The sequence below is a fragment of the Prunus persica genome, chromosome G3, assembly GCF_000346465.2.
Source record: "Prunus persica cultivar Lovell chromosome G3, Prunus_persica_NCBIv2, whole genome shotgun sequence".
Taxonomy (NCBI): domain Eukaryota; kingdom Viridiplantae; phylum Streptophyta; class Magnoliopsida; order Rosales; family Rosaceae; genus Prunus; species Prunus persica.
The window spans coordinates 6,683,909-6,699,916 of record NC_034011.1 but is presented as its reverse complement, the minus strand read 5'-3'; the positions used below and the strand labels follow the sequence as shown (position 1 = coordinate 6,699,916).

The 16,008-nt window shown below is 35.8% G+C and overlaps 1 protein-coding gene across 1 annotated transcript; it reads right to left on the bottom strand.

Moving 5' to 3' along the window:
- Positions 233–3,997, bottom strand: LOC18782835 (zinc finger BED domain-containing protein DAYSLEEPER). Its single transcript, XM_007214950.2, has 2 exons — positions 3,754–3,997; positions 233–2,524 (listed from the first exon to the last, which is right to left on the bottom strand). Exon 2 carries the CDS (start codon positions 2,500–2,502, stop codon positions 502–504), a length of 2,001 nt encoding a protein of 666 aa, XP_007215012.1. The 5' UTR covers positions 2,503–2,524; positions 3,754–3,997; the 3' UTR covers positions 233–501.

Genomic DNA, 16,008 nt, shown 5'->3' with positions numbered 1-16,008 from the left:
CAATGGGGTAAAATATCTTTTCAAAACCGTCCCTTTCAATATTTATTATTATTTTTAAGAACATCTTTTTAACAAGAATTACTAAGGTAAAAGAATCAGTAACTCTACTCTACAATTTCATCCCAAGGAGAATTGGATGGCTTCAAAAAGTATTAGGAAAACGTAAAAAGAAATTTACTGCTCTTGAATGATCATAACATAAAGCTGCAAGAAGTAAAGAAAATCAACATTGTAGGAAGATAACAGAATCAATGGAAGAATATGGTTGCACTGGGCCAATTAATCTTGCAGCTCATTTACTAATCCAAGAACGTAAACAATTGCTGTACTAACACAAAATTTTGGAACTGTAAGCATCCTATGATGGAGGAAAAACAAAATTTAACTAGCATTGTGTTAACATCTAAAAACCATCAAAATGAGACTACCAATGATCTACCTAAAAGAACAAAATGAAACCCATGCCTAAAATTCCATTTTGAGAACATAACTATCAGAAACTTAAAGTGCTGGAGGTTGTGGGAATGATCCATATTTAAGCCAATCTTTGGCGCAGATAAGGGCCTCAAGAGTTGCTGGACCTAATGAAGTCTGGTAACTATCCATTCTTTTTATTTCAGTGTCAAACACAGAGTCAGAGGCAACGGTAGACACCGATATCGACAAAATATCAGAAGCCATCCTAGAGAGAGTTGGGTACTTCATTCTGTTCAGTCTCCACCAAACCAGAACATCGAAGTCTTCCACTCGATCCGTAAAGGCCTCTTCCAGATACTGATCTAGTTCTGACTTCATTTGCTGGCCACCTGTGATATCAGATATGTACAATTCAAAATCTTGAAGCCCATCCACAGAAGACAGCAGAGACCCCTCCTGAGATGCTTCTTCGGGTGCCTCTGTTTTGATGATGCTGTCATTCCCTTCATCCATTGGTGTTTCAGGTAGAGTAAGCATTTGCATCATGTAATCAAGGAACAGTTCATGAATGCCATCATCAACAATCCTAATCCATGTCTCGGCATTCTCACCATAGATTCTGTTGAATTCGAGCTCTACAATTTTCATTTTGTACCTCGGATCCATAATAACAGCAACTGCTAAAACAAGGCAGCAGTTTTCCCAATATTTGTCAAACTTTTCATACAGAGGTCTCATCAGGTAGCTGACAAAGGGATCCACACTCATGGCTGCATGCATCAGTTCCATTTGAATTCTTGATACTTCCTGAAAGAATACATTGGCTGAAGGGTACACTGGGGCAGTTACAATGTTGGCTGCATCAAACAAAAGCTTTAAGTATGTGCATAGCGTCTCTACCTGCTTCCATTCCTCCAACAATATATTTATGTTGTAATCAGGATCATACGTATCTAAGCAAGCAAATACTTCCCTCAATTCACAAGCTGCCACCAACATATGATAAGTTGTGTCCCATTTAGTTAGGTCATCGACTGAAAGGTTCTTTGTGCTAGGAACTTGAAGTTGTTGCTTCAGCTGAACAAACTTTTCTTCATGGGATTCTGAAGTTTTCACAAACTTGACGCTTTCACGAACTTTCGCAATTGTTTCGCGCATTGCCACCAGTACATCACATGCAAGACTACTCAAAACGCGAGCATAGCAATTTCGTAGCAATAACTGACTGTTAAGCATGTGTGGGTTCTTGACAGAAAGAAGCCCTTTAAGATTTCCAATTATGGTTTCATTAGAGAGGGATTGGTCAAGTGTGAGGGTAAACAACCTGCCCTCCAGATGCCAATCAGATAAGCAGGTCAAAATAGCTTGACTAAAAGTGTCACCTGAATCTGGAGATGGTACCATAATAACATTAAGAATCTGACGATATAAATTCCAGTGATCATCAATGAAGTGTCCTGTTAAGAATACATAGCCCAGGTTCTGATTTGAAGTCCACAAATCCACTGTAAGGCTGACCTTTCCTGGAATTCCACTGATAAGATTCAAAAGGTTTTGTTTTTCTCTAAGGTAAATACCCACGCATTCATTTTGAACAGTGTTCCAGCTTACCAAATTGAACTGTGGTTGAAGTGTTTGGACAAAATTGATGAATCCTAGTTGTTCCGCAATGTGAAGTGGATACCCATGCATAATTATCATCTTAGCAATGTCATGATTGCAACGGTCCTGATCAAAAGAGACTCTCGCATATCCAGAATTTGCTCTGGATCGTCGTTTTGGTGCATCAGTAGCAGCAGTCTTGGAGCCTGGTGTAAAAGGAGTCATCTGATTTTTCTGACGACTTACTGGGCAGATTCCCAAGGCAATATGTCGTTTTAGGTGGCTTGTGCCTGCGAGCTTTGAACCAGTAATGTAAGCAAAAGATCTCTTGCACTGCTTACAGAAAGCCTTAGTACTTCCAGCCCCAACAGTTTCAATTGTGAAGTACTCCCAAACAATAGACTTCTTTCTCCTGCGCCTGTTTGTCTGAGTTTCTGAACTGGGTAACCCATTATTATCAGTTGGAGTAGTAGGAATATCCATCTCCCAGTAAGCAGGCGAAGTCCTAAAACAGATTGAGAATATAATGAACGAATAAGCAGATGTCACAAGCAAATGAAAACGCCGGGTTGATCTACCAGTAACAGAGGAACACAAGCCAAATTCAGCATCAAAGAAAAAGAATTCAGAAAAGGAAGTAATATGAAATTCTTTTAACAGACCCACAAAAGTAAGTGCCTACACAGATCCATTTTAACATTAATGGGAACCAATGTCCTTATCAGAGCCTGTTAGTTGACAAAAGATTTACCTACATGAACATAAAGATGATTTAAATAAGTCTGAAAAATAGCATATTGGGCTAGTATTAGATACTTAGGTTCAACATAAAGATGCAAAATGCATCACCAAAAGCAGAACAATGAACCACAGGGATATAAGTCTTCCCATCATTACATCAACTAAAACATGAGCACAACTTTTCAAATGGAACGATGACTTTCCATGAGACGTTATTAAGTATGCAGTTGAATTATGAATCACAGTTACATATGTATACAAACTTGCAAATTCTGGGAAAAAAATTTAAAATAAAAACTAAAAACCGCTAAAAACAGAGCTATAATCTTCTTCTTTTTGGGCTAAGGCAGTGTAACCAAGACCGAGTAGTTATATAACTTAGGCTTTAAATTACCACCGTGACATCATGACATGCGTTTCATTATGGGCCTGAAAAAGAAAATGCCCACTACAGACACGGAGAGCCTTCGACCAAAAAAAAAAAGACCAGAGCCCTGCTGCACGTGACTTGTACCTTATGCTAAAAGTACAAACTGTCTTACGCTGAAAAGCAATTGTACCTCGAAAATATATTACCAAAAACAGATTAAAACGCGAGGATACTTTTGAAGTTTCGCGACTACAGCTATATCTGTGTTTTTGCATATTTTAGTTTAAAAAAAACCTAAATTAAGCAAGTAAAAGGTAATTGGGTTTCTGCAGCAAAAGAAAGTTAAAACTTAAACCCTAAAAACACAATTACTCACGCCACGCTTAGGTAAGCGGAAACACATTCAAATACATATATGCTTACAGCCACACAAATTGAATAACATAAAGCCCTAATTTTTCTTTTAAATTGAACAGAACCCAGAGAGCTTAACCATTCAGAACAATCAGAGTGAACCTTTGAAAAAAACCAGAAATCTGCGAGTAAAGAATACAGAAAACAACAAGTTCAAGATCCAAAATTTCAGAAAACCGAAGACAGAATTAAAAGGAAAAATTTCTTACCCTAAATTGCAGCTCCGAAGATGAAGAACCCGCCTCTGCAACTCCAAATTTGAATATTGGTTAATTTCGAGTCGTAAAAAAAAAAAGAAATTCAAAATTGGGACGAAGAAGACGAAGTTGATGGGCTTGAGCTCGGAAGGTTTTGAGCTTTCGGCCGATAAACCCTAATGGACCTAAACCTGAAATTAGGGTTCGGGCTATGAGCTTTTAGGCCTTTTTGTGCGTTTTTGGGATTACGAGAACGAAACGACTTGACTTATTTTGCGGCTTTGGGGTCCATTTTATATAAATATGGGTGATGGTCCATTACACCAATCCGTGTGGTCGTACATAGAGCCCACTTTCACTTGGCTTGATCTGGACCGTCCGTTTCAATGGATCCCACCTGGCTTAGGAGTTTGGTTTTGCCGTGGAGAGTAAGAAACGGCTAGGGAAAGGAAAGTTATATTCCAGGACCAATTGGAGTCCGCCACGTGTTTTTACTATGTGTTGATATTGCCCTACGGTTTGGTCAAAAGGTTGGATTTACACACTTTCCATTTTTGTTATTTAACTTTTATGGCATGTTTTACTTATTTGGATAGGAACCTGAAATTATTATATTAATTAGAAAGAGAAGGTAATCCAATTCCAATTTATTTTCTGTTTATATTACTGATTTCCTAATTCATGCCTTCCTTATTTACTTACAACGCTCACCAATCCTACTTCCTCACATCGTTTTTTACAAACAAACGAAAAGATGATATTATTTGGATAAGAACTTAGAATTATTAGATTAAATACAAGGAGTACTTCATCCAATTCCAATTCATTCTCTGTCTATATTACTGAATTTCTTGATTCATCGTCACAAGTGAGTAAACACTCTCCAATCCTACTTTCTCACACCGTTTTTTATAAAAATAAAAGAAAGGAATGGAAAGGAAAGATGAAGGGGGAAGGGGTAGGGACATTTTTGAAATGATGGCGGGTGGGATGAGTGTATTAATAAACCTTAAGGCCCCGTTTGGTTCACGGAATAAATTTGAAGGAAAATCATTTCCCATGTCATTTCCTAAGAAATGGGAAATGGAAGATTCATTTCCCACGTTTAGTAATGCTGAGAAAGTAACCGGAAGATATCACTTTATTTCCTTTTCCATGTTTGTTTTTGAGTATGAATGGAAACGAAGTTTGTATAAATTTTCAATTATATCCATATTAATGATATATTGTAATTCTAAATTATTCATGAGGACAAAATGGTCATGAAAAATATTTATTTAATATTGGCTCATTTTCTCAAACTTTCCTATGATGAGGAAAAACAAAACTCAAGTTGGGAGGATGACTTCACTTTCCCCCTTTTTTTCCATGGGCCAGACAATGATTTCCCATATCCGGACTTACCAAACATGAGAAGGCAATTGATTTCTCATTCCCAAGTCTCATTTTGCATGAACCAAACATGGCCTAAAATGAGAAGTGAAGAAATAAGATGGGTGGGAAGATATGAATGGGGTGGAAATAACAACATTGGGTTGAATTGGGGGTGGGTATGTCATTCTCTTCCCCACCCCCATTAAGCATTTTTCCCCCATCCTTGCCTTCATACCCGTAATAATAAAAAATCGAGGATTCCTCATCCCTGCTTTCATTAGGGAACGGTTTCCCAGACCAGCCCCATTACGAAAAAAAAAAAAAAAACCCATAAAAAACTACTTTGTTAAACAAGAAAAAAGCACTATGAGCACAAGATATGTATCAATTCCATTTTATCAACTTAAAATCTAGACTATTTTGACAAAAAAATAATACATGTCAAAACTACATGTTCAAGAATGATCATCATTGTAGAGGTGGCACTACCATCATACATTTTAATAATATAATTGTTTGATAAAATAAATTATATGTATATATATATATTCTAAATGGGTAGGGTTCGGGTCGGGGATTCAAAAATCATCCCCGCCCCTCCCCGAACACCATACCCGAAAAATTCCCCAAACCTGTTTTTTATCCTTCATACTTGACCCATTAGGGTCAATTCACTGCGAAGATCCTTACCCATGGGGAAAATTGTCATCCCTACAGTCAATATGTAGTTTTTAAATTTTTGGGAACAAATAATTAGAAACTTGGGTTTGCAGTCTTTTTTTGTTTTATCAGTTACGTTTAATTTATCAGCAATAAGTTTCTCATTTAAGAACTTTAATATCAAGTACTATACTATTTTTATTAATAATAATTATTTTTTTTAAAGCAAAGCGATGGTAGTTTCTCATTACATTATATAGTCTCGCTCACCTAAGGACCTAATAATGAGGTCATGTGAGCATTTAGGTCGTTAGGTGAGCGAAATTGTGATTATATATATCAAACTTATCAATCCAATACAAAATCAAAACCAAAAGATTTTTTCTCTTCCCATACCACCACTGGCAATAAGAATTTTAGTCACCTTTTATTTGGATGGGTAGGCTCCAGTTTAGCCATTTATATTTTATGCTTTCAGTTTTGTTTTTAATTTGAATAAAGAATGGGTTAGGCCCCATTTGGGACTGTTTTTTTTGGCCAAAAACCTGCTTAACTTTAAAGTTAAACAGTTTAAGGTGTTTGGTAAAAATAAAATATCCTGCTTATTTTAAAAGCAATGGTCTTTTGACAACAGCTTTTAAAAGCAACCTCGGGGTTGCTTTTTAAAGCTGTTTTCAATTGAAGCAGCGCGCTCCCTTTAATGAAAATTTTGCAATTCCACAAATACCCTTATTAGGTTAGATCATTATCCTCACATATTTCTCTCAAATCTGCAGACACCAAAGTTCATCTTCATGTAGGCTCTCAAGGCTCAATCTCTCTCAATCTCTTTCACAAGGTAGATTATCAATCTCTTCAAAGTTATTGATTATAATTTTCTGAGATATATTTATTCTTCAATCTCTCGAAATTTGCTGGGGTCACTAAATATAGCCACCATTGAAGACCCATCTGATATGCTTGGCTTATACACAAGTGAGTGAGGTTGGACACCCAGTGACATTGCTGCAGCCACAGAGTTGAATGGAAGCCCCATTGATGACCTCATCATTGTGTGCTTTTAGAATCATTCAAATTTGGTGCTGTGAGTAGATAGAGAATGAATTGGTGCGTGTTGTAGGTTAGCTATGATAAGCATTTATTAAGAAGAAAACAAAAACACAAAAGTAGTTATAACAAAGCTCATGAATTCATAGAATTTTATTCCATAACTGATATATGTATTATTCTTATTCCATAACTGATATATGTATTATTCTTACTGTTTATTATTTTTATTTTCTAAAGAGCTTGATTAAATAAAATAAATAAAAATTTGCTCTTTATTTTTATTTTCCATAAGTGATATATGTATAGTTTTTCTTTGACTTTCATTAATCTTTTGTAAAGCTTATGTTTTGTGAATAAATATCAAAATTGCAAACCCAAAAAATAAGGGAAAAATATATGGGAGTGTGTTTGAATCCTTGTCATCTTGTATGACTTGGTGTATTGCTTTTGATGTATGTAGTTTTGCCCAAGTTTTCCTATAGGTAATTACTTAGGCACTATGCATGTTTTTAGTAAAAACATTATTTGCTATAACATGTTCATCTTCCAATACATACATATTTATATAAAGATAGTAAAAAACACTTTTAGCATCATGTCCATTTTAGTCATTATAAATAGTTACAACACTTTTACGATAAAATTTACCAAACGCTCTAACACTACTTTTCATACTCACATCACTTTTAAAATTACAATTTACCAAACGTTTAACTGCTTTACTTTATAGCTGATTCTTTTTAAAACACAGCAGAAGCAACTTTTTTTTAAAGCAGCAGCAATCCCAAACTAGACCTTAATCTGATCTTATTTCTTTGTAAGTGGACATTGAGAAAAATTAAGCAAATAACTATTGTTATTGAAGACAGGTTCCTCCATTAACCTTTTCTTGATCTTCTTCTATCCATATTAATTTCCATAAAAAGCTTGTTTTATTAGCCTTCCGGCATCATATAGGTTCTAGCAAGCATAAGAGAACCAACCCTCAGTTCATACCAGAAAGCTTATAATGTATTTTTTTGTGAACATATATGGAAAAAGTTAATAATTAATAATTTTTTTTAAGGTAGGCTTTTGTATATAAATGTAAGACCATAAGCAATATATTTGTTTGGTGTTTATGACTAAATTGGATAACTCACTAAATTTAAGGCATGTTGAAGAAAGACATAAATAAATTTTTTCCAAGTTGAAGGTAGAATATGGATTACTCACAAAGAAAACTTATCCAATCTAGTCCTTGCATAATGGTACGATATATCAACATCTTATGACTTGAACCTTCTAATTCACCTAAAATGAAAAATCGTTCATCTCTATCTTCATTTCCTTCCTCAACAAACTTTAAGGGCCTGTTTGATAACTATTTCAGTTTTTAATTTTCAATTTCTAATTTTTCAGTTTTTATTTTTTAAAAATTAAAAATTGAAAATTTGTTTGGTAAGTGGTGTGCTGGTTTGATGGGTGCTCTTTGGGTTCTTAGAAAGGCGTTTCAATTTCAGTTTTTGAAAAAAAAGTGCAAAGTGAAAACTGAACAAAAGTTGTTTGGTAACTATTTTCAATTTTCAGTTTTATGTGGAATTTGAAAATGAAATTTTGGGGGGTCAAATTATGGATGGTAGAATGAAAGTGCATGTTACAAAGAGTTTGTAGTATTTTCGGTGAATTTTTTGGTGAATTTTGGCTTTGGAAGTTTCAATGCTTGGATTTGGTCTGCTGCCGAATGCAAGAATCGAGCGGTCGAGTCCAAGTCGGGAGGTCCCAAATGCTGAGTTTTAGTAACTAAAGTGCATTTCATGTGTGGTGATGTAAAAATAGTGAAAGAAAAACACTTTCAAGTTGTTTTCTAAAATAAAATGAAATATTTTTTAAATTGAAAATGAAATATTTTACCAAACATATTTTTAGTTTTTAGTTTTCAGTTTTCAAAAAAAGTGAAAATGAAATGGTTATCAAACTACCTCCTAAATTTATCGAGTTATCCAATTCAATTCAATCATAAACACCAAAGGAGAACGTTGGTACTCAATTGTATATTACATGAGTTGGTTCATTTATATTAAATTTCTAATCTCCCACATGAACGAAATATGATACATAAAGTGCAGCGGAACCCAAAAGAAAAAGGGACAAGAATCCTATAGAAGATGGTGCGGATGAGCTCCATGAAAGCAAAAAAAGGAAGGAATTAACTTTTTATTTTTTAACTTCAAATTTAACAAGGATCAATCAATTTATTGTAGTTGCCTACACACATCATCCAAAGAGAAAAAGAAAAACCGACAAGCACACTTCATATGGATATCTCACTTTTTACAACTACCCAGTCCAATCCCCCTCACTGATTTCAAAGAAAAAGTTATCACTACAAATAAAATCAAAAATTTATTAGTTTTAATTGAGAAACTATTATATGACCAAAAAACTCTTATATAATAGAATGATGCTATTTTCACCTCCGAGTCCTATTTTTTCACTCACTTTATCTTCCCATTTATCACATAAATTGGAAAAAACACAATTCTATCTTTACACCCACCATTATTTCTAAAATACCATTTAATTATTAATTCAAGTAAATTCTCCTTACTTTAATTCAAAGCATGCTTCAAACCTTCAATCCTTGTCAATCAAAACACATGGCTGTTTTGTGCCATTTTATTTTGACTTGATAGGGCCTGCGTGCCCGTGTGGTTTCCCGTTGTAGTTCTTTTTTCCTTATCCAAAAAAAAAAAAAAACACACATGGGGATCCTCTGTAAAGTCTTTTTAAAAATAATTAAAAAATAAAAAAAATTGCTCTCAATGTTTATCGTCTATCTACTGAATGAAAAACAAAATCCAGTATTTTCTTTTCTTCAGTTCTCTTACAACAAAATTCAATCTTCAGAATCCTCAATCCCAAGAAAAAAAATATGTGAAAACACAAATAATAAAAATAAAAAAATAAAAAAACAAAATCTTCCAGTAAGCATTTGTTGCAACTTCAGAGGATTTTACTCTTTGATATGGATTTATTGATATATTTTCCTTGTGGGTAGCTTCAGCCTTTTCTCTTCTCTCGATGCCCTATCTTCATCAATGCCAGAAACTATAACGGGGATGGAAGATTTGCACCTATTATCATTTGTTCAACTTGGCGATGAAGGTGCCAAGCTTGTTACATCCGAGTCAGATTTTGCGTGCATCATATTTACTGCAGGTGTGTATATAAATGTGTTATCTTTGGAGATTTTGGCGAAAGATGCTGAATTTGATTGGACTCAGTTGGAAATTCTGAAGTTTTGCTGGATTTTGATCTGGGTGTGATCAATTGCTTGAGTTTTAAGGAAATAGGTCATGGTAAAACAATAACAGAGAGAAATGCCAGAATTAGAAAGAGGACGAAGAGCAAACTGAGCAAATGGAACAGAAAGCTTGTGCCTTTGGGTTCAGAAACTGAGGAGAAATCTGATGGAACTGGATTGGACCCAGTTGGAAATTTTAAAGCTTTATTGAAATTTTGATTTGGGTCTGGTTGGGATGAGAGAGAATAGGTGTTTTTTTCCCTTAAGCAAGTCATTTTACAAACAAGTAGATTTATTTTTAAAATAAAATAGACGTGTGGAAATAGCGCCACTCAAATAATATTGGTGAGTGACGAGTGCTAAGTTATAAGAGCATCCACAATGGGCTCTCTAAACCACCTCCTTAAACAAATTTTAGGGAGGAATCGTAAAAATGCAATTCCAACTATGCTACATATTCACTTCCTAAAATAGGGAGTCCTCTAGGAGCTCCTAAATCTGAAGAGAGAGAAAGGACTCCTAATGGCTCCCTATAATTTAATACTGCTTTATTTAATGAGTATTTCAAACCTTTATTTAATGCTAACTATTTTTTTGTTTAATTTTTTTTAATAGAAATGGCCCAATCAAAAAAGAGTTATAGCATTTATGACTCTCCAAATTAGGGAGTATGGTTGGAGTTAAATTTTTTTAGAGAACTCCTAAAATTTAGCTAAAAATATCCTAAAATAGTTTTCTTATATTTTTAGCTAAATTTTAGCTAAGAAATAGAGAGCATCATTGTGAATGCTCTAACATGGAGTGAACGTGAATGATTATATTTAGGCTTATTTACTGTAGTACCCCCTGAAACTTTGGTTAAATATCACTTTATCCTCTAAAATTAAAATAACCCACTTAACCCCCTTGACCGTGGTTTCGTGTTCCACTTTACCCCCACCGTTATTTCCATTAATAGCTCTATTAGTTTTGATAATGTGCCATGGCTATTTTAGTCTTTTTGCAACAAGTGCTGATGTGCCATGTAAAGAGCCCAAATTTTTTTCCTTGAGCATTTCCACCAGTTAGCCCCTTGCCATGGCAATGGGAGCCCTAGGGCAGTTACTATTCACGTGAATAGTGCCTGCCCTAGTCCCCTCCAGCAAAATGTATTTCCAGAAGTTTAGGCTTGCCATGGCAAATACTATTCTTTTTTTGTTTTTTTTTCACAACTTTGTTTACTTAAACAATTAATTTGGATAATATTTTCGGATAAGATTTTTGGGTTCCTACGTGTCAATACTATTCATATCAGATAAGATTTTCGGTTTCAAATTTCAGATAAATTTCAAATTTCAGATACATTTCAAAATTCAAATTTTAGATAAATTCAAAATGTCAAATTTCAGATACATTTCGAAATTCAAATGATAGATAAATTTCAAATTTCAAATTCCATTTGAATTTCAAATTTCAGATAAGATTTTCACCCTCTAAGATTGCGTCGCGTGTCATATCTATATGTCTACATTTTTCTATAAAACCAGAGGTTCAGCTCATACCTCCCACACTAGTTCTTCTCTACATTTCCATTTCTCATATTTTAGATTTCATTCTCCATTCTCAATGGCAGACATGCAAAAGGTTTTGGAGAGGGAAGAGCGGGAAACTAGAGAAAGAATGCGTAGACGAGCTGCAAGCAAAAGGGCGCAGAGAGAACTAGATGAGCAACTTGGCATAGCAGTTGCTTTGCTGGAGGAAGAAAACCAGAGTTGCCGTGATTCACGAGAAGGCCGTGGCCCAAATGTGGACAGACATAGACATTCTCGGGGTAAGAATCTTATGGAAGATTATTATATCCCAGAATCTCTATACTCTGATGTTCATTTTCGAGGGGAGATATAGAATGCAACCCCATTTGTTCAATAAAATCATGCATGATATTTGCAGTTATGATGAATATTTTGTTCAAAAGAGAAATTGTGCTGGAAATTTGGGACTTCGTCCAGAGCAGAAGTTCACAGCTGTGATACGAATGTCGGCGTATGGGTCATCTGCTGATCAGGTGGATGAGATTGCCCGGATGGGGAAGTCCACTATTTTAGAGAGCTTGGTGCGATTTTGTGATGCAGTGGAAACTCTGTACACCAGAGACTACCTACGCAGACCTACGCCCAGGGACCTGCAACGGCTTCTCCAAAAAACTGAGTCTCGAGGATTTCCCGGCATGATTGGTAGCATTGACTGCATGCATTGGCAGTGGAAAAATTGTCCAACTGCTTGGCAAGGGGATTACGGCAATGGAAAAGGGTAGAAAAGTATCATCTCGGAAGCAGTTGCTGGTTTTGATACATGGGTTTGGCACGCCTTCTTCGGAGTTGCCAGATCTCAAAACGATTTGAATGTCCTAGGTCAATCCCCGGTGTTCAATGATATTTTGAGAGGTGAAGCCCCAAATATCACATATGAAATTAACAATACCATCTACCAGAACGAGTATTATTTAGCTGATGGCATCTACCCGAGGTGGACAACATTTGTGAAAACAATTCCACATCCCCGATCCCATAAGCAAAAATTTTTGCTCGCTATCAAGAGGGGTACATAAAAGATGTTGAGAGGTGCTTTGGTATCCTTCAAGTCCGGTGGGCTATTATTAGGAGCGCGGCAGGTCTATTTGACGAGGAGGTGCTTAACAGTATAATGATGACTTGTATCATCCTCCATAACATGATTGTGGAAGATGAATATGATTACGATGCTGATGAAGTGTATGAACCAAATCCCATGGACACGGCCCTAACACGAATTTATGAAAAACTAGTGGGGCCAAATGGAGAACCAGTGCAGCATGAACCGTTGGTTAAAGACGGTAGTTTCATGCCTCGTATGATTGATCGCTACACGGAGATGCAATCGTCATATATTCATGAACACCGTCAAGTTGACTTGATGGAGCATTTATGGCGGTGAAAGGCAATGAAGGTGAATGAAGTGAAGTGAAGATGTTTTTTTTTAATTTATTATGTTTATGTTGTATTTTTAGTTATGCTTTGTTTTTTTTATACTTTATTATTTTTAGTTGTGGGTTGTTTATTTTTTATGCTTTGGTTGTGGGTTGCTTATTTTTTATGCTTTGGTTGTGGGTTATTTATTTTTTATGCTTTGGTTGTGGTTTGTTTATTTTTTATGCTTTGGTTGTGGTTTGTTTGTTTGTTTGTTTTTTTTTTTAATGCTTTGGTTGTGGTTTGTTTTTTATGTATGGAATGTTTTGAATAAAAAGAATTTTTGTTGAATATTTTCTTTATTCACTAAAAGAAAAGCAATACAACTAATAAAATAAAATACATGAATTAAATAAACCAAAAAATACAATGAAATCAAAGGCGAGTAAACTAAGACATGAAAGGCAAGCAAACTATTTTAATGGTTTTCATCATTTTACCAATCCGTGTTGCTAGGTCCATCATCACGAAAAAGTCTTCGTCTCATAACATCCCTTCGTTCTAGCTTCCAAAATTGTTTTGTTTCAGGGGACATATGGCTTGTATCCATGGCCATGGTTTCCCGATCTTTTTTTTCAATATTTTGTTCGCATACATACTCCCTTTCTTTGCGTACATACTCCCTTTCTTTTGCATATTCTAGTTGAATAGCCATATCGTGCTCTTGTTGTTTCAAGTCCATTTCAATTCTCATGGCTTGGTGCTTTGAAAGTTCCTCCAAAAATTTAGATGCATTCTTGCTAGAATTACTCCCTCTCTTCGCCTTCGCCGCCTTCCTCCTAATAGGCCTTGGCTCCTTTTCAATGGATGAGTCTTGACTCATTGGGGAATCCATAGGTGAATCCGATGCCGGCGTCTCATGAAGTGGAGTCTCGTTCAAGACTACCGTCGGACCGGTTGGAATAATTTGAAATCTCTTACAAGTCTTCACCACCTCCCAACAATGGGTATGGTTGAAACTTTTTTTTCCTTGCCCCGTAGCACCAAACCGCATTTGTACTTGCATAATCTATAAAAAAAATTAAATGGAAATGCAAGAAACTTTAAAAAATATTGACAATGCAACATGTAAAAAAAAACTAATGCAAATTCAATAAATTTAAAAAAAATGCAACATGTATAAAAAAAAAACTAGAGACATATTAACAAAATATATAAATTGCAAGAAACATTTAAATAAAAATTAATATGACATAGAAATTAATAGAACGAAAATGACAAATAATTTACCTCACTGCTAAGGTTTTCTCCTCTTCGATGGTTGTCCATCGCTTTTGCTAAGACATTTCTCCATTTCGCCAACTATTAAGAACTTTCCACCTACTGGATAATGTCATTTCTGTACGTGTAGAACCAATTGCCCTTTCACAAAATGCTTGATGAATTTTTGTCCACATATGAGAAAATTTAATCTCATTGCCCGTTACGGGACAATGACTAACTTGGACCCAAGCCTCACACAAGCTAACATCTTCCATCATGCTCCATGCCCCTCCATTTTCAGTAGAAGAACCCATAATATGATAGACAAAAATACAACTTGAAAGTGAAAAAATATTGAGTAGAAAGTGAAAAAATATTGAGGAGAAAGTGAATAATAGTAGAAGAAGAAGAAAATGTAAGAGGATTTGGTGTTAAAAATGAAGAGTATTTGTTGGTATTTATACAAAAAAAAATTCAGTAATTTTTGTGTAATTTTTTTAAAAAAATTTCGATTTTTTTTCAATTTTTTATTACAGAAAAATTGGCTGCCGTTGGATTGAAGGAAAAAAAAGAATCGGAGAGACAATACGCTGCCACGTGGAATGTAGCCGTTGGCGGCTACTGTAGCGCGTCGTTTGAATTTTTTTTAACGTTGACGTGTGCAATGCACGTGCCAACGGTAAAAAAAATTTCGAACGCTGGAGGGCTGACGCCAGCCTGGCGTCAGCCATGACGTCACCGCCCTCGGGCGCTTGCTCGGGCCGAACTCGCCCTCGGGCCAGCCCAGTCTCGTGGCCCCCACCTCTTGCCCGGACTGCCTCACGCTGCTGGAAACCCATTTTTTTCCCAAACCCCCCCAGCCCGAGTCCACCTCCTGCTGTTGGACTTGCTCTAAGTGGAATAAAAAGAAATTTGTTCGAAAAAGTAGAATAAAGTAATGTAATTTTTTTTCTTTTTGTTTTTCTTTCTCCCTCCCCATCTGGTTCTCTTTCATTTTCCCTCTCCCCTTCAACAATTTCTCTAACTCTCTTTCCTTTTATATCTATCCTACATAATCTGTGAAAAAAAAAAAAATTGGATATGTGAATTTCAATATTGAATATGAATTCACAGAATTATGTTTTCAAAGTTAAAGGCTTATCTTTGGGTGTCCAAACACTCCCCTTCTCTCACACAAGCACCCTATAACAACCGACTCAAATCACCCAAAAACTCATTAAATTCAATCCCCATCCTCAACAATAACAAAATCTTCAGTTCTTCACACCCAAACCTAAAAACCCAAAAACTCAATTCACCAATTTCCCCCATAAACAACACCCAAAAATAATGAAAAATCTGATTTTGACCCTTTTGATCTGCCTCATGTTTGCTTTGTCAAATGGGTATGAAGGAACCAAGGTCAGAGGCAGGTGACAGATTGAAGATGTGAAGATGAACAAGGAGGTTCAGGAGTTGGGGACGTTTTCGATGGAGCAAGACAACCAGAGCCAGCGAAAGAGCCACCAGAGCAATGTCGGCGAAGAGATTCAGTTCTTGGAGGTGGTGAAGGAGCAGAGGCAGATGGTTTCTGGGATCAAGTACTATCTCAAGGTCTCTGGTGTGAATGTGGTGAAGCTCGGAACAGAGAAAGAAAAAGGGAGAGATAAAGAGAGATAGGGAGGAATTGTTGGGGAGGGGTCGGGTACACAGAGAAAGAGAGGGAGAGAA

Coding starts and splice junctions, on each gene's coding strand:
- LOC18782835 (XM_007214950.2), bottom strand. CDS start 2,502: ATGGATATTCCTACTACTCCAACTGATAATAATGGGTTACCCAGTTCA.